Here is a 20,465-nt window from a genome sequence, read left to right on the forward strand (position 1 = left end):
CGTTATATAAAATATAATGTGTGTGTGTGTGGGGGGGGGGGGTAGGTAGGTATGTATGTATACAATAGATGTATAAATTATAATAAATTTGTCGAGTGTCAACAATCACTGCTGCTATGTTTGCGTGTAGATAATTTATACAGTAACTTATAAATCTTATAAATTATAAGGGTATCGCATTCAACGAAGACGATATGTCACTGACTGTTTACATAAATCATCCAATGTAACGCTTCCTTTACGTATAAAACACATATTGTCAGTTATTGCTCATGTAATGTTATCTGTTATTATTGGAATGCGGTTCATAATATTCTTCTCAAGCTAAGGTATGGCATCAAACTAAAGGAACCAATGAGTGCTTGTACATGTTAAATGATTTGCAAATTAACTGCTTGCACTATGTTTGTGCTCAAATTCCAACCTGCTATGTTGTAAATTCCGAATACATTCATTGTTATGTTTACAATTAGTAATAGAGTTCACTCGACTTGCCAATAAAATGTTATTCCATCACAGAATTCGAGGTGGAAGCCATAATATCCGAGATCATAATCCGCTTGAACTCTTAAAAGGGGAACACCACTTCAGGAAATCTGGGTATTTTCATGAACTTTGTGTTCTGGAAAGTCATTTCATGATTTCACATCACAGAATATTTGCTCAGTTGCCAAGAAACACCAAATTGAAACTATTTTTCAAGCTGTTTGTTTTTTTCAGTGGTACACTGTTGCCTCATGAGTCAAAGCAGACATGATTATATATACATCAATTATGCATATTCATGACTTTCTATAACAAACAAGCGCTTAGGCGTCATGAATATTCAATGTTAATCTAATCCATATTCATGTCTGCTAAGACCCATCAGATCAGACAACACTTTGCACCTGAAAGAACAATAGAGGTGGAAAAGAGTTTCAATTTGATGTTTCTTGGCAATCGAACAAAAGCTATGTAATGTGAATTCATGAAATGACTCCAGAACCCAGAGATTAGTTTGCCTTTGTTTCCCGGGGTGGTGTTCCCTTTAAACAAATCCTTAATGTGTCATTCGTCTATCGTTTATCAAGTCTTACATCTTACACATTTCTTATAATTGAATCATTCATTTATTATCTCTTTCCTTCAATCGTTTATTTAAAGTAGGCATTTCAAGCGTGTAGCTCAGATATACGATTTCGGTTAACCTTCAAGAAACGTCTGCAATACTGCACACAAACCTTAACAGCTGGCTATGTTTGGTTTACTCTTAAGTAGTGTATAGGTGCTGAATAATGTACCGACCATTTATAAATTCGCTATATCTCTCATGGCAAAACATCAAAGAGCAATCACCAACACAGCTCATCGAGTTGCTATAATTAAGTGTCGAGACACGACCTCGCGATACATCATTGCAGCTGAAGTGGACATACACACTATCAAAGTGTACAACATTGCCATAGTAATCTTCGATAAAGTCTACCATAGTTAGTTATGAATAACGTGGACCTCTATAATATTGTGAAAAAGAAATGTCAAATTAAAACAGGGTGTTGAATTACTGTATTTCGCGTGGGGTTTCATGCAGAATCTCTTGATACTTCTCCCGTCACCGAAATTGATTTGGAGACAGACTTTTAACTCGACTGAAAATATTATGATACACATTGAGCAATACGATATAAAATAACGTTTGGCTTTTTGCCAACTATGCCTGTAAATACCCTAAACTATTATTGTTAAAATTGTTAAGATTAAGGTCGGACTGGAGACAAAAGTGTTTGACATTACTCCTTTAAGTTTACACGATGGACTAAATTTAGACATCACTCTGAGTGAAAAGAAATATATAAATAAATACATTAGGATCTAGGGATAATATCGGTCATCGATACAATTACGACGGTGAAAGCGATCTTGGGCTAATACATTTGTGAACTAATATATACACATACAGAGGCTTTGGTAATAACAGCCGAGTCACATACGTGTGAGACAAAAACATCTGCCAGGGGTTTGATCCGAATCCAATCCAACTCGGAATAGATACACTTGCGATTAAAATAGTTCATTATGTTCACATGGATGCGCCTTACTATAAATAATCACTTGATTATATAATCATAGTAATATCTTAAATCACGGTATTTTAGATTCTGGCAAATGTTATAAAGTCAACACTAAACTACAGAGACTAATCTACAACTTTTTCAATTTAAACCCTTTTTTCGATAACTCAAACTGTTTTGTTTAATTTGCCTGCATGTGGATGATATATGGTGACTAAACTTTCCCGAGCTAGCACCGTTTTGTGTGTTAGCCATGTTATGAGTTCCATTTAATTCCTGTCATTCAATTCAGGGTACTCACCTAAAGCTAATTTCATCATACAATGATAGCGAAATTGTCTTCTATACATAGCTATCGATGATTTATCAAACACACTATCCATATGGGTGTACACGATTTATCAAACACACTATCCATATGGGTGTACAAATTACGTTTTGCTGTCGAAATTTAAGATTTGTTCTTACAAAAAGTTTGACATGTAGGGCCCACCTAGTCTGGGTGCCAACGTGTTTTCTAACTAAACCACGTCTGGTCAAAAGCCCCCAATCAGCACAAAAAGTTGTTCATCCAATCATTGACTATTAGGGTGCTGTAAACAGTGTATAAGTAGCATCCTGAGCTGACAAATATATCATATTTGGACATTTCATAACTGCCCCAATAAACATTGGTTAGAATTTTGTGATTGATTAACAAAGACATGATGTTAATGACTGTGGATGGGTGGCTGTGGGAGAATTTTAAATTGCATGTCATGCATCTCAGGACTTCTAAAGTAAAGACTTTGACTATACTGCCAATGGAGGTGTATATGGTAACGATACAGTATAGGAACTATAGACTAGGGCCCACCATACTCTTGTACACTATACACTATGATTCATTAACTCAATCAAACTAAACTTCAACGAAACGTTATCCGTTTTCATTTTTATGTGACACTCTAACCTACTCGCATTTCCTTAATTTTTGATATTACATCACAAGCATATGTTTGTCGCAACGTTTACAAAACTTGTATAATCTTTCGGATCTTTACTCCTCTGTTTTATTTCATCCGATCGATCATTAGACGGTGGGTGTTCTATTGACAACTGAAGAGCCATGAGTTCATTAATTTTAACAAACTGTCCTATAAAACAGCCGAGTCACTTTCGCAAGCTACGTAATTCATACCTTTCTCTGTAACAATATACCATCTTCATTTATTAATGGCCTGGATCTTGTTTCTTATTTATTTCAAAATTACATTACTATTATTATTAATTTATGTTTATTGATGGGAAACATTACTTTCTTCATCTCATAATTTAATATGTTATAGCCATACTACATGTAGTTCTGTTTGACATAAAATTAATTCTATGTAAGTTAAAAATTATCAGTCTATCATAAAAACTAAATTATGAATCGATTAAAGTTACCGACAAGTAGTGTTTATTGATTGGATCTATGACTTCTCCACGCCATGTTCAACGTGGAGCATGTAATTCAGGTAGCGAAGTCACAGAACCTCTACATATTTACGTATGTAGTAATAGTACTAGATGGGCGAAGGTACAACAATAACATCTTGACACCATTATGCCATCTACAGTATTAGAGATGTTGTAAAAGCTGACATGATAGTGACAGCAAAGGAGTAATTATGGATACAGACCATTGAATTGTATATGTTACTAGATGGATACATGTACTGGGAACTCACGTTTGAGCTGTTTATACAAGTTTGTCATGACTCATGAGTGCCGTGAGCGGTTGTAAAACCCAAACTATGAGCAGATATTGAATTTATAAAATGTGGATTTGCATTTTACAATTATTCTGTCTGTGTCTGTGTCTGTGTCTGTGTCTGTGTCTGTGTCTTCAAAAGTGTATTCTTTGTTTTTCATTTTGATTACAACACTTACAGATATCTAGCAATTTCACCGTTACATTGGTGAAACATTAAACACACCATACATATACATATATAATGCACTATATAAACGAAACCTTAGTAAAGAAGCGTGCAGTTGCAATATGACTTAATTATATGAATTGCAAACTTGTTCAGATCGTTTATATGTTGTGTTGTGCGTGTTAATTCGTGCATCAGTAGAGCACCTACTCGGATATTTTTTCGCCATTTGCCTATTTTTGTGAATAGGCCATTTACCTTTTACAGCCCGTTTCTTGTTACTGTTCACTGGCTCTGTTTGATAAAACCATACACAAAGCACAGGGAAACTGCACATTCTACGATTTAAGATAGCAAGATGCACTTTCTTGCTATACTTTGTCTATTAAAATGAAATAAGCTATTTAAATGTTCTGCTACTAGACACAGACACACGGGCGCCAATGTTTTGATATATGCTTTTAATGTCTGCATGGCGGCACATTATATCATTTCATTTAGACGCAATGTCGCAAGAAACTGTATTCATTCAATATTGCTATCTTAAAGGTAGCATGTTCAATTTGTTTTGGCGTAGGTGCATTGAACATACAATGTAGCTAGTAAATACTAACATGCAACTAGTAGAATTTATTTTTAATTTCATCTACCACATCTCAATTGTGTACATCGCTAGCACAAAAACAAACTATTTTATGCTCGTCATTGATTTTAATCAGCGTCCTCAGACAAACTTGTATATTTCTGTTAAACGTTGTGCGCGTCAAAACAGGCTTTGCTTTCGTCATATAATACGGCTGTTTTACTAAAACGGACTTCAAGTTGATATCCACTATAAGAATTATGGAAATATAGCTGAGTCATGTCTTTGGGATTTACTCACTGAGTCTGTACATGTCTTAAAATAAATTGTAATCTGCACTTAAGGCTAGGAAATCAAGCTAGGATTGACAACCACAATATCTGATACTTGACAAAACCACTACCGGTAAAAGTTTCTAGGTTTCTGTCGCGCACCGTATACAAACTTCCTGAATTACGTATCCCATCGACACAGGTCATGTATAGTGCTAAACACAGCGGTTAACACACATGGAAAACAAAACCACGTTTTAAGTATAAATACGTGATGGAAATCAAAACAAGACATACATAGTCTACTTTCCTTTGCATATCTTAACGTTGTTCTTGCATATGCTGAGCCTGAGGTGATGATGTTCTGTTAAACCTGCATTAGCAGCAACTGGGATATCCCCCCCCCCCCGTCAGATAACCAAAGTTACATTCTTAACTTATAAAAAGACAATGTATCTGTTAATTAGTGGTTAATATTATCTGTGGGTAGTACTTTGAATCTTGAGTGAAGATCGGTTTTGAATTTGTCATCCTTTTCGATAAGACAACCACAATATATTCACTGAAAATTATTAAAATACCAATAATTAGACATCGTACATGTTAAGCAGCGGTCGATATTATCCATAAGCAGTACAGAAACAGGTTGAAATGGTGATCGTCGTTGAAGGCGCTGATTTTGGGTGCGGACCCAAAAATCAATTTTATTTATTTATTTATTTGAGATGTCTACAGGATTACCCCATTTACAGACACTGGAAAAGACTAACATTGTGTAAACAGCTACAAAAAAAAGTTTAACTACAGGTGATGCGATACTTTTCATGGTGTCTGATATTATGAGTAAGTTATTGTACCTAACAAAACTTTTAGAAAGAAAAAAATCCTGTTGCAGCTTTACAGCGAGGATATTTTCAATATTTTGGATTGAGTTGTATTAAGACCACTGATTTTCATGTTTATGTTAATTATATTATATTATATTATATTATATTATATTATATTATATTATATCATATCATATCATATCATATTATTATATTATATTATATTATACAAGTATATGCTCATGTCTCTGCCTACATCTCTGAACGGTTAGAAACTTTTGTATGATTTTAAAAACAGGGTACAAAGTATTTAAGTTTAGAAAGAATGCCCCATGGCAATGATTGATATCTCTATAACGTTTGAAATTCTTACTGTTACGTGTTTTCTGAAAGTGGGGACTTCAAAAATCGCGAGTCTATCATTTTGTCACGTCTACTATTGTTTCGGTGTCGCCAGTTGACGTAAAACGTAACCAAATGTATGTAACGGAAGGCGCCGGCTTGCTGATATTCTAAAGTATGACATATTGGTTCATTGTAAGAGCTATGCTTGAATATCAGGACAACCACCCTGGAGATGAAGAATCCATTCATAGACAAGGGTCAGGAAGTCTCATATTCAGACAATTAGACAGACAGACAGACAGACAGACAGACAGACAGACAGGCAGGCAGGCAGGCAGGCAGGCAGATAGATAGATAGATAGATAGATAGATAGATAGATAGATAGATAGATAGATAGATAGATAGATAGATAGATAGATAGATATGTTGGTGGTTGGGTGGGTGGGTGGGTGGATGGCTTGGTGACTAAATGGATGGACAGATAAACCTCAGACAACAAATAATATAATGTTGTTTCAGATCGCAAGAAAATTAACATTTTCTCCATGGTCATTATTGAGAGATCTTTAGAAACAAATTTACACCACAAACACGCTCGCGCCCGCTCTTCCCCCCCCCCTCTCTCTCTCTCTCTCTCTCTCTCTCTCTCTCTCTCTCTCTCTCTCTCTCTCTCTCTCTCTCTCTCTCTCTCTCTCTCTCTCTCTCTCTCTCTCTCTCTCTCTCTCTCTCTCTCTCTCTCTGGGAGAGACTGGGAGAGAAGGTAAATCCTGCCTATCGTGCTCTTCCCAGCCCCCCAACGTGCACCCAGCCACCATCTGCCCAAATCTGTTATCGTCATGATACCGTTATAACTTTGTAAAAGGTTTTTACCCAATGTATGATATAAGAGATCAAAGGCTCACATGTGACAGTCCTGTCACTCACTGCCCCCCCCCCCCCGCATGAGAACCTGACAAGTCCCTAACTCAGTGAAACTTTACATGTGAAACCCCCGTATGATTGAGTCCGTATGTTGCTTCTTTGTGCCTCCGGGAGATTATCATAATATTTAGGTTCATACCCTAGTCAGGTCAAAGTAACAGACTCAAGTTATTAATAGACATTCGTTAGAATTAGAATCACGTCTACATGACAACGCAACAGCTGGATACTTTATTGACGTGCAAAATCATGCAAACCGATGCCTTTGATGATGTGTTGTTAACCACAACTTGGGGAGAGGGGATATAATGACTGAGTTAACCTTAGGATATGTATGGTTGGATGGGGGTTGTCAGTCCAATTGTTGTTGACTTTTACATTGTATTACTCAAAACTCTTTGTTTAGATATTTTGATTTACTCATCCAATACTTTTGAACATGTTTAACTTTTGATTTTGACACTTCTCAATTACGCCTCCTCTACATGGTATAGAGAAATCGGCTTATTTAAACACATATATATTGGCCACTCATTGAGAAGATTGACTGTATTATAGACTTCATCCATCAAAATCCAAGTTTGATCATATATAAATAGACTTTGAATTGGTGCTTGTTTGAGATAATGTAAACAGTCTATCTTTACTCAAGTTTAGAGATAATGGGATATGCTACACTCTGAACTGAGAAGTTCATATACCTACATGATCCAAATAATGCGATGGTCTGACAATGGTTTATTCTTAAAATTTGTCATCTATTGTCTACTGTTGTCATCATTCTAGGTTTATACATTTAAATCAGGTGGTGAATTTTATTTAATATGCGAATTGTACAAAACTGATGCATGAACGGGGGCTGCAAGAACTCAATAATTGATCTTTGATCTTTGAGCGCTGCAGTAACTTGGCAACTAAAATCTTCATTGTTCGGTGTATTTTTTGCGATTTGGCAAATAATCGGACTTGTCTTTATCGTGTTCATTAAAGTCAGATACCTGACATTCATGTATTAAAGCTATTCAGTTGTCATAAGCAACTGGAGTCATGGTTTTCGGCCCAAAGTATATGTAAATCAGAAGAAAAATAAATATTAAAGTCAGCGAAATAAGTGATACAACTATGTAGGCGTGAGATATTTCAACATAAGGTAAAGATACACTTGTAAAAATATTGTTTTAAAAAAAGCGACGAGGAGTATGGCGGTAGAAAGATAGCTAAGAATTGAAAACACAGATAATCGACCAGATTTAGGACAATTTCAGCTTACGATATACATCCACCTGACAGAATCTGACGACCAAGGTACAGATGACGGGGGTAGGTTTAGACTTCCATGCATTATGAACACACGCTGTTTATTGGGAGTCTTACCGGTAGCAATGTCACCATGCTGCCATCGGAAAGACAGACATTTAATAGCAACACCGTTACCACAAAACTTTAATAGCATCACTATATTTACTCTGTTCTTGTTTGCGTATTATTTTGAAACGTGTTTCTATACTTTGCTAACAACATACAGTCCTTTAAAAAAATTAATACAAGATTAATCCTATTGTATATGAATCCTATCGTGCTATCTATTTCATCATATTCGCTAAAAATTGTTCAAGTACTTTTTCTTTTTTTTAAAAAAAAACGTTGTACCTCTTACAAGTGTAAGTAGCGGTCGATTTCTCCGTTGGTAGTGCGGGACAGGTTTAAATCTTCGATGGATGTTTGGTTTCGAAATCGGTGCCATGTTCGTTTGACTTGCCTCTGCCTATAAATGCCTATAAATGGTAGTGCTCATTAAATATTCCATATCGAGACACAAGCTTGCAGATCGTACCGTAAAACTCAGACCACAAAACGAATTCTGGTGCCTATATATGGTGCATGTCACCTATTTTACAAGTCCTTCACTGTACATTTACTGTGGCGCGGATGTTAGCTTTTTTTTACAGTCTTCCACTGTGGTATGTGGGCTACTTCAAAGTCCTCCACTGGTCATTTACCGTGAATGCCAGCTATTCACAAGTCCTCCACTGTGCATTTACTGTGCATGTTAGCGATTTACAAGTCCTCCGCTGTGCATTTACTGTGTATGTTAGCTATTTACAAGTCCTCCCCTGGTTATTTACCGTGTATGTTAGCTATTTACAAGTCCTCCACTGGTCATTTACTGTGAATGTCAGCTATATATTTTACAAGTCCTCCACTGTGCACTTTCATTAGCGTTACTACTGCGTCACTACTGTGATATGCGGGGCCATTTCTTATTGCGTCAAACTACATCACAACCATACAGACGTAATATAGCGTGTCTATCTAACCATAATTGTAGACGCCAATCACTATACTTGAAATATACACATTGACGGAAATACATTTACCAACTGAAATGGAAATTGTAGATTAATCACAAGTTCGCTATCGACTATCTTATCTACTTTACATGTTACCCATTGTACAATTTGTCCACTATGCCCATCTATAAGTACAGTGCCCAACTACCACAGTGCCCATCTACTATGTGTTAATTATCCACTACAAGTAATGTACGAAATATTTCTCATGCTCTCCGTGGCTCATCGTGTGTGTGTGTGTGTGTGTGTGTGTGTGTGTGTGTGTGTGTGTGTGTGTGTGTGTTGGTTGGTTGGTATACAAATTATCCGTTGCTACTCAGACCTATTTTTCTATAGTTGTCTGAGGTTGCTGGTAGCTACTCAAAAACATTCCTCGTCTAATGCGTATATTAGCTATTATCTCCAGTTTTCCACTATGTATGTTCACCGGTACAAAATATCTCAATCGTCAATCTCCCTCTAAACTGCTTAAGTATACTAAAAAAAATCTCTCGCCCCACTTATTAGAGTTATTGTTGTATCCACGTGTTATCGCCACGTTTAACTATTTACCGTACTGGTGAGTTTATCAAATTCAATTACTTCTATTTGTTCGATGCAATCTTGTCATCACCTCTGACTCGATCAATACAACAATATCTGAATGTTGTCCCGGTCGCTATGACATTCGGCAAGTGCAGTCAATGGTGAACTTTCGACATTCGATATTCCTGATGTTCAACACGATCGCAACTGGACTAACGGATAACATTACACGTAATGTACGAACTGTACAAAATAGACAGAGACTGGACTGTAAGGTTACCATTTAATCAAACTATTTTGAGATCTCAAACGTAAAAGACGGTGGTAAAAACCTATCTTATTCAGGACAAAATTGAAACCGTTTTCTCGGTGGGCCTATTAAACTTTGCTTGTATCCATTTATACATTTAAACCTCACACCTAGTCTCTAATATAAATACATGTCAGGTTTACTTTCGACGTGTGTGTTCAAAAACGAATATCTTATATATCGTAAATATGCATTGTTTAAAAGTATAACTCTCCGACATAACACACCAAATTTGAATTTCTCTGACACCCCACTCCCACATACTTTACTAGATGTATCTGAGCAAAATAAAAATTGTATACGTGTATAATTTCATATGAATGGTGTGGTGACAGTGTATTTAACACAATTGAAAAGAGGCATGGGGAATAGTCTATGTATGTATGTATGTATGTATGTATGTATTCATATAAGTGTCTCACTGGATGATGGGTAGTCAAGCGAACAATATCAACCACGGCCAAGCGCATATCAACACCGAACAACAGAGTACTAGCCTGTAGTGAATTCTGAGAATGTACGAATTTTGGAGAAAGACAGTATAATCAAGACATGGGTTATATCAACCACAGTGATAGAGAGACTGTGTATCAACTTTAGAAGGAAGGGTGGTGATTTTGAGTTCATAAGAAGCCCACAATTTATACATTTGTATCTTGAAATCCCGTGTTTGATCATGATATCTGATAGCGATGATGGATTACTAATTAGCGAAGATTGCAGAATCTTGATGATCCTCGGTAGTTGGGAGAGGAGGGGATGTTTGTTCATGTGGTTATCGCACCATCCATCTTAGAGCTTTGCTTTTATATATGACTGATGTTTCAGTTACCAGCAATAATTGTAGCGGTAATGTTTGTTTCCGAGTAATAGCATTTTACCGTTCCGGGGTTTGCGCTAAAAATACCCGGATCAATAAAAAAGCTGATAAACAAAACAACAGTGACTCAATAATTATATTGCAGCTAGTAGCTTGGTTTAGTATAGCCTTCATATACAGCCTGTTTGAAATTACCATTCACTGGCTCTGTTTAATACAACTACGCATAACAAGAAACCAATAAGAAACTGCACATTCTACACTAATATAAGATATAGATCGAAATTTCTTGTTACATTTTGTCTATTATGAAATAAACCATTTAAATGTACAGCAACTAGACACAGACGTGTGGGAGCCAATACGTTGACGTCTGCATTTGATGTCTGCATTGTGGCAAGTTAGTTTATTAAGTATATCGTGTGCAGTTTCATACTGGTTTCAGCGTGGCCGAATCAAACAGAGTGGGTGAATGGTAACTTGAAAAGTGCTGTACTTGCCACATGATGAAACGTGATTTCCAGAGCAAAGTTGTGATTGTGCATTTTCCTAAGCACATGTTGAGAGGGCAATGTCATTATCACCTGTATTTGAGCACAGGGAAGGTTCTAAACTCGCAAGTCAGTTCAATATTTTTGTGCTAGGAGTCAAGAACTCACGATGTACCTTTGCCGCAAAGCTAGCAGCCCGTGGTTTTCCGACTAAAGGTGTCCATTTATAATATGGCTGAAAATAGTAAACACTTTGAGAAAGATGAAATGTCCTCGGTCCAGTGATTCCCATCAACGTCAAAGTTTGTCTAAATCAGACTATAGGGTCATACCCCGCAACCCTATCTGACTAAAAGAGCACTTGTGGCATCACATAATTATCCATTGGGTCACTGCGTGGTTATTAGACATTACAAAACATTACTGGTGTCGACCTGACCACTTCTTGTTACATGTACCTACTGTCGTCATACCCAGTGTGTACTGAAGCGTGTAAACTTTATTATATTGACGACATACTATCCCTTTATTAAGATTTAACAGGAGCTAAGCTGTGAGAGAAGGATGGTGCCACCCCGAAACGTCAGTTTGTAATAAAACGTTTATACTTTTTTAGTCCGTGGACATTTTGTTCTACGCTGTTCAAAGTTTATGCAGTGTCTTTCTCTAGTATATCAACAGTACCGTGCAATGGATATAGGTGAACTTGTTGTGCGAATATTCGCAAGATATATATATATATATATACAAATTTCAGGTGAGGACAGAATGAAACAGGTAACAGTAAATATTGGCTAGTAGACTGCATTATTACCGTGCCTGTAGCGGCCAATATGAGTGTTTACTTAATTTTTGCTCACAGTTCCTGATTTACGACACAATTACACATGGAAAGGGAAGGAGAAATCAATTGATAATGATAGATAAATGAATGAATGAAAATTTGGATTTTTCAGCTTTCTATGTTTGTTGGTTGTAGTGCTATCGAATCTACAGTTTTCACTCAAGTGGCGAGTAATTTGGTCAAACGTGTCATCAATGTTTTCAACGACGAAACCGGATCTTTATTGTATTGGTGACATTTCGAAGATGTTCTTTCTATAATTTTTTCTTTTATCTTTGTCAATGAAAAAAACAAACAAACATATTTTCTCTCTCTTTTTTTTATAAGTTCGCTAAGTTCGAAATATACCAGACGTTTAACTCCAATGACATTTCATTATGATTGGAGAATTTGATTGATCAGACTGGTTGTCAAAGATTTCCAAAGTCGTCAGAAATTGAAGGATAACAGGCGTAGCGGGAAAATGAAGAACAGCTGTAGTTAGCGGTTAGTTGACAGTACACCGAGTCATATCTTCTGAGAGACGTAAAGTGAGATATGTGGGTTTGCGTCATGGACGAAGGCAGACATATGTTGTCGGTGTATATATACACCCTGCGTAGATATTAGGTTACCACCGCCAAACACCATTCTGCCTCCGGCTAGCGGCCTAGTCTTCAGTATAATAATTGATTTATCGTGGCTATTAAACAGTAACTATCGCTGGACATAAACTTGACCTTGAATTCACCAATCAATCACAGCATTGGTTCGCTCTACAAACTTGGTATAGTTTCAAAGCGATCTATTTAACTTTGCTTAAGCGTGATCAAAGCTTCATTTTTTTATCTTTCAAATAGGCTTGAATATTTTTCAAACTTGCGAAAGATACGTAATTTTTCAAAACTGACTATTTAATTATTGTAGATTCGTTGGTTTTGACAAAAACATTCGAAAGATACGTATTTCCTAAACTGGTTAGTTAAAATTGTATTGTTTTTTCAAATTCGTTGATTTTGACAGACTAATTGCCAGTGCCAGTATATAGTTTAGTGTCAAACATTTTTCGTCAAATATCTGAACGGTGATATGACAAAAAAGGCGACAAACTGTCTCCTTTGCGATAACAAGCAGTCACATATACAACAGTTATCCTGTGTATGTATGTAACACTGTCATAACCCCGACCCCAACACCTTTAAAAATGACAATTATGTCGTCGACGATCCACTGTTCTTCATAGCCTTAAGGGCGAAAGCAAATCATACATATAGGACCGTGCTTTCACGACCTAGTTCCACGGAAAAAACTTTTGTAGACCCATCGTCAGCACGGGTTCAAAAGATGACATTTCAATGCATGGTAATGACTTTGCTATATCGTCCAGACTTCAAGGTTCTGTCCTGAGTCAAGGTCAATCAGATATAGTTATTGCTAGATCGGATTATAGTATTCATTTAATACACTCCAACAACACTGCGGTGCTAGAGTTGAAATCACAGGGCTTTAAACCTATATGTAAACACTACAGAATTTATTTGATTTCAAGTGCTTTGGGTGGCAGCTGGGGTTTTATCAAATAATTTATATTTTTATCTGAACTATTTAGATACATTTATTAATTATTAATACATATGATACAAGTTACATGTGCAATGTTTAGATTTTAAAGTGCGTGTTAAATGACGTTTCCCGGCATATAAATCGGGGTGAATTTCGTTTCTGTTCTTGTTAGATATTATCAAAATCATTTTCAGTGATAGGATAAAGTCGTTATGTGTTTTATACTTACTTCTTGCGACTCTTTTGACGTCTCTCATAATTTCTAGCGCCTTCCCCAGACTTATATCGGTCTCGTAAGCAAACACTCCGGATACGTACATATCAGCGGATTTGAGATCATGTTCGATACTCGAGGCCATCTCTCTGTATATCGAGGCATCTTTCGTAATTATTGCCGCTGTATTCCAACCGAATTCCTGCATGATAGACACAGATAGGGGTGACCATTTGTGTATGGGATCGATAGTTCTTGATGTGAATGGATGTAGAGTTTTATTGGAAATTTCGCCTTGTCCGACACAGAACCAAGACGACATAGCTAAAGAGAAAAAAGACGTCAGGGTAGATACGATATAACACGGCCCTGAGCATGGTGGTCCAAGCATACCATCCACGTTATCGTCCATAACTAACTCAATCGCTCGTCCTAACGCTTGACTACTGTCACATTTACTGTCAGCTATCACAAAGTCCATGGTATTGTTTCCAATAATTCCTTCTTCGTGGATTTTTTCCATCGCCATCGGCACGGCACTGGCAGTTCGCGGGCCGAGGCAGTGATAGCCTTCGATCGATTCGGAGGAGTTCCATGGTATTTCCCATCCCAGTTTAAAATTTCTCTCTTCGCTCCGCTGCACCCCCATAAACCAAACTAACCAAAAGACGAGAAGGTGTAATAGTTGTACATTCGACACTGAGATTGAAAAAGGGCTGGCGTTAAGACCCATGCGGATGACTAGACCGATTAACAACTTTGACGAATGACTAAGTTGCCAGGTTCCAACTATTGGCTTGGAGAAGCTTCACGGCTATATCGATGCCAGCACTATAAATTCATAATATCAAAGACGTGGGGTTAATGGCCACAAACAAATCATTTCTCATACATGTAAAAATTCCTCCCGATGATTTTTGTTCAAAAATTCGGTCCAATAAAACGAATATTAACCCTTGAAACCACTTGAAATGGAAGAGGTCGTTCTTTGCAGTGGAGAGGATAAGTAGCTGGCAATAAAACTGTCGGTAAGAACTGCAACGACGGATTACAACGTTTGCGGTGTGTAGTATAGTGCAGGGAATCCTGCGTATCATATGTATAGCTGTAATGATATCGAAGGCTGTATCCTAGGCACGCATACCGGATCAGAAAGATTTACAACACTGTTGATTATTGGATACCAGAAGTACGCAAACAAACACACAGCCAACCGTTCTACTTTATCGCAACTCCGCAACTCGTATCGTGTCCTTAAATATTAACCAGTCGTGGACATCTGCTCACCTGACGACTTTGACACTACAAATGTGAACATTTTCACGGCTTGATAAAATTAACGCTTTCTAAAGTCCAAAAATGTTTTTTGAGGACAGATTGAGTTTGGAAAACGGTCAGAATGCTTTAACAAATACGATCGAGATTTAATTTGTTTCACTTTTTTTTTTTAATTTCATATTTCTAAACATCTTTTGAATGACATTGATGTCGTCTATCAACAACACATTCAAAAAAGTTATGGGTATTTAGAGTGATGTCATGGCAACCAATGTCATAGTTCATCTCCCTAATATGGTGTTGTAGTATACGCATTACACAACTCTTTGTATTAATTATTATCGAAATGTTAATAGACTCATTATTTCAACAGAAAACCAGACCAAGAAATAACATATTTCTATAAAATTATTATGACTGAAAAAAAAAATAATCAAATATGTTAACGATTTTCAAAAAGTTGAAAATTGGAATTCATTGAATTCCAACATGTGAGCATGTACAAAATAAGGATTATAACCCTTAAAGGGGCAAGTCAGAAGTCGCGGAATGAGTATAGTCAGGCTATTGTTTATTTTATCAGTCAAGTTCGATCACACATCTGACTTCCACTGCAACCTTGACATTCGCCTTAAGAACATCTTTATACCCTGATTTGTTTCAATATAAAATGTGACAAGACTTCCACAAACTAGAGCGAGCAACGACCTATATAAAAGTTTTATCAAACTGGTAATCTTTTAATAAAGTCACTTTGGTATCGTGTAAATACACATGACATGTCTTTATCGATTGACAAATAAATCTCTGATGTAGCAGTGACAAAAACTGTGTGTTTAGCAGTTTATTTTGTCGATAAATGAGCAAACTGGATTCAAGTGTCGTCAACTATTTTGACATCTCTCTATCTGACAGTTTTGACACGACCTCTTGTATTCTGTTACACCATGACTGTTTTTTCCACGTTAGCTATAGACTCTATTCATGATGACGTCATCATTTGGCGCGCATTGCATGCTGGACTACGTTTAGGGACGACATTTGAAAACAAAATGGCTGACGTTTTGGTGAAGCTCTCGCCAGATCAGGTGAAAGGGGCAGTTTTGCCCATGGCCGTGGTGGGCGATAACACCCACAGTGACTTAGCCCGATATCTAAAATGTAGGGGATATTCTGCCGGTAAATCTGAGTCCAAAACAGCGTTAGTTAGGAGGTAAATATACATGCCTTTGAGGCATGAAGCCGGTATAGTTAGCGACCGTTAGACTTTAGAGTACTAGTCTACTGCTTACTCTGGAGATAACGTAAATATGCCTCCGAGAAATCCGATACGGGATATCATATTTCGGATTCTTGTGCATGTCCATTTACCAGAGTTAGTATTAGTACTAGATATATCACCATGTGATATTGAAGTTAAAGTGTAGTTTGTTCTTTTAATCTTGTTGTTTCTAGTAATAGTATCGACATACAGTAGTTTGTCATTTCTATTTTTAGAATGTTGTATCGTTTCTGATGTTATTGTTAACGCGAGTTGATTATTTTTGCCAAAAAAGTTATTTAATGATTATTTACAATTTGGAATGTAATGTTTATAAAGTAAATAAAATTATGATTAACAGTATTATTGTTGTTGTTGTTGTTGTTGTTGTTGTTATATTGTTCTATGTTGTAATAATAATAAAGTTGGTTTTCAGTTCTAAACACCAGTCAACCTAGTTACAACTTACATGTACCTATTAGTATTACAAATACTAAACAAGTTTTGAAAAAAAAAAAAGTTTTATCCCAGAGTGAAAACTGTTTTTGTTTTCTATGTGATGGACATAATTAGCCATGAAGATTTCTTGTCTCGAATATCTAAAAAATATTATATGCTATTGTGACAAATTTTTAACCTCATGTTAGCGTTAATAGGCCATGGGGGACATCTCCCCTAAGTTACACCTCCATGGTTAGGCATAGTGACACAACTTGTGGTAGCTATTAATATGAATACATACAAGTTTGAAAACAGACACACTTGATATCGACAGTTCACTCAGTGTTTCCAGGTCTAACTTTTACTTTGAATGTCATGTTGGATAAGAAATCTTCCAGAAGGTCTAAAATGGGGCCACATGTCTTGTTTGATCCAAGACTTGATGAACACTTTGAGTAGCAGTAGCAAACAAAGTCTGGTTTACAATTGAAGTTTATACATACAAGATCCCAGTGAGGAATCTCTGAACAAGATCCCCATAAGGGGGAAAGTTTTAGCAAATAATTTAATAACTGTAACCAGACTTTGTTTCGTCATCCTACTAGAAAATAAGTACATGTACTAGTATAAATTCACTCAACCAACTAAACTAACTCAAAATTGACCAGTTGTTATCAAATGGCCATTAATTTGAAGCCTACAGTGCACGTCATGAGTAGTGTACATGAAGTATTTTATGTTCAAAAGTAAGCTGCTGTTGAAGTTCAGAACCCATGATCACTACAAGCAATATAATCACAAATACCTAGAGTATGTAGTGTCATGATCAACTGGCATTTTTTTTTTTTTATCATAAATGGTGTCGTTAAAAACAATGTGAAAACTTGATTATATGTGATTATGACATGTGAAATATTGATTAGCAAATAAGTATGCAATAAGTTTCTGTATTGCACCACAGCAGTGTATCATTCAATTCTAATAACATGGTTTCACACAAATTTTGTTATGAGTCAAAATCAAACTGAGAATTCTTAAGTCTCATTGCCAGACTCGTGACTATCATCCCTAAGCTTTGTAAGGTGAGCGGCCGTGAAGTTGCAAGAAGTGAGGGGCTTTAGTTTAAAGACTACAAAGTTTAGGGATGATAGCCATGAGTCTGGCAATGAGACTTAAGAATTCTTGTGAGTCAACAATGAGCATCAAATGGTGGTGTGTCTCTAGTGTCTTGTGCATCTAAAATGTATCAAATTGGCCTAGAGGGGGCACTTTACTACACTACAAATAATGTGCATCAGGCAACAAGTCTTGATGGTGAAATGTGCTGTTTTGTGTTGTTAATGTTAAATATTGGCCTAGAGTTATGTTGTTAATTATAAAGTATGATACAAACAAAAGGGCAACAAAAGTGAGGCTGAATTTATCTTAGCTGTATTTATTTATGTTAAGAAGGCTCATTTTTAATAATTTTACACCTTAATTCCATATCACTCATGGAATCATGGTATGCGTAACATATCTTCGTCCATACATCCCTAAATGCATTTCCATTAAATTTCAGCCCAATCTGCTCAGTAGTTTTGGAATTATAGATTTTTAACCAAAGAGACACATTTTTAGCCCTAATTTGCATATCACTGATGGAATCATCCCGTCATGAACAAATCTTACTTTACACCCCCTTAAGAATGTTCCACCAACTTTTGCACCAATCTGCCAGTAGTTTCTGAGTTTAAGTTTTTTGACCAAAAATCACATTTTTTGACCCAAATCACACACCTATGATGCGATCATTTTGATTTGAACAATTTCCCAACTAGACACCCAAGGTAATGGACCCACCAAATATCGTGGCAACCAGTTCAGCGGTTTTTTACTTTAAGTTGTTTACACACATACAGACAGACGCCGGGCGATCCCTATAGCACTACTGAACCTCAGTTCAGTTGTGCTAAAAATCAAAATGTTGATTAGGATAGTCAATCAGTAGTAGTGATAGTTCTTGCTAGTTGATGTTCAACAAATCATTCTGTATGACATGAATCCTCAAAGTGGCAACAAATTTGTCAATTGTACAAATATATGATTATTAGCAACAAATATTGTCCACAGTGAAATTGTTGTAAAATGACTTATTGACCATGTGCATTGGAAAATTTCACAATGTTTTCAATGTTTTACTAACTTGCCAGTGTTTATATCTAAGCCAAGTTCTATGCATAACCGATATCCATTCGTTGGTCAGTCTCTCAGTAATTCACATTTTTTCCAATGAAAGTGTCTATGGTTTGTCAAAGAAATAGTTAATGCTCTCGACAAATGTCCCATTGTTGACAGAATGTGAGTCTGTGGTGTGATTTTAGTGATCTTAACATTAAGTTAGTAGTTTCACTTTTCTGACCAGTGAATGAACAGATGAGCGCTGTAGCTCATTCACGTCATAAAATTGAAGAGTGTTCACCATAAATTTTGAAAATATCTCCTGGTTGTATTTCTCATTTGTGTTATGTCATCTCGGACTCATGATTCCCCAAATGGCAGGGACGGATATGGTTGCATCCTCGATGACACAGCACGAATGGTAAATACCAGATTATATATAAATATCTTATGTGAATATCACCACAGGGAAAAGGATGAAAAATCAATTTTGTTCTGACGATTTTCTGGATTTCTATTATTATTTTCAGTATATTTCAAATAAAGATTTAACTATTGTTTCCTCTCACTGTTTTTTTTCCTATTTTATACCTGTTATGACTGTCTTATCAGAGTTTATCATCTTTGCATTAATTAGTAACTTGTTAATCCAAGAACCAACAATAATAGTGGTACAGTGCTAACAGAAGACACAATGATGGGAAAAAGTGAGAGGAAAAAATATGTAAAACTTTATTTGAAAGATACTGAAAATAATATTAGAATTCTGGAAAATTGCAATAAGTTGGATAGTTATGTGACGTATAGAAGATACATCAATGTAGCAGTCAAATTGTCTCAATATACAGTTGTAAAGCTATATCTTTATAAGAAAATGGTAAAGAGGAGCACCACTCTAGGAAGTAAAGGTATTTAAAAAAAAAAAACTTTGGGTTTTGGAGACTCGAGTGTCATTACATGATTTTACACTGAAATGAATAGGAACTCTGAACTCATGAATATTAAGTGTGCAATTATGATTGTATTATATCTGCTGACTCCTATGATGCTATTCGCCATGAAATATACATTACAATATGATACAAGATCAAATTGATGTTTTTGTGAAATCGCAAGCAATCGTAGGTAATGTAAAATCATGAAATGATTCTCCAGAAACCATACATTAGTTTGTGAAAATGTCTATATCCTAGAGTGGTATTCCCCTTTAATTTTATAGGGAGTAACACTCCAGGAAATAAATGCATTTTCATAAACTTTGCTTTCTGGAGAGTAATTTCATGATTTTACAATTACATAATTAACTCAGTTGTCCAGATAT

The 20,465-nt window shown here is 36.1% G+C and overlaps 1 protein-coding gene across 1 annotated transcript in view; it reads right to left on the reverse strand.

Moving 5' to 3' along the window:
- The window catches only part of LOC144446209 (atrial natriuretic peptide receptor 2-like), a 40,397-nt gene extending 25,744 nt beyond the window's left edge, over positions 1-14,653 (reverse strand). The window contains exon 1 of the mRNA XM_078135962.1: positions 14,020-14,653. Within this exon, the coding sequence (XP_077992088.1) occupies positions 14,020-14,653 (634 nt within the window). The remainder of the gene's footprint in view (positions 1-14,019) is intronic.
- Positions 14,654-20,465: the final 5,812 nt, after the last annotated feature.

This window comes from Glandiceps talaboti, chromosome 15 (assembly GCF_964340395.1).
Source record: "Glandiceps talaboti chromosome 15, keGlaTala1.1, whole genome shotgun sequence".
In the NCBI taxonomy this organism is placed as follows: Eukaryota; Metazoa; Hemichordata; class Enteropneusta; family Spengelidae; genus Glandiceps; species Glandiceps talaboti.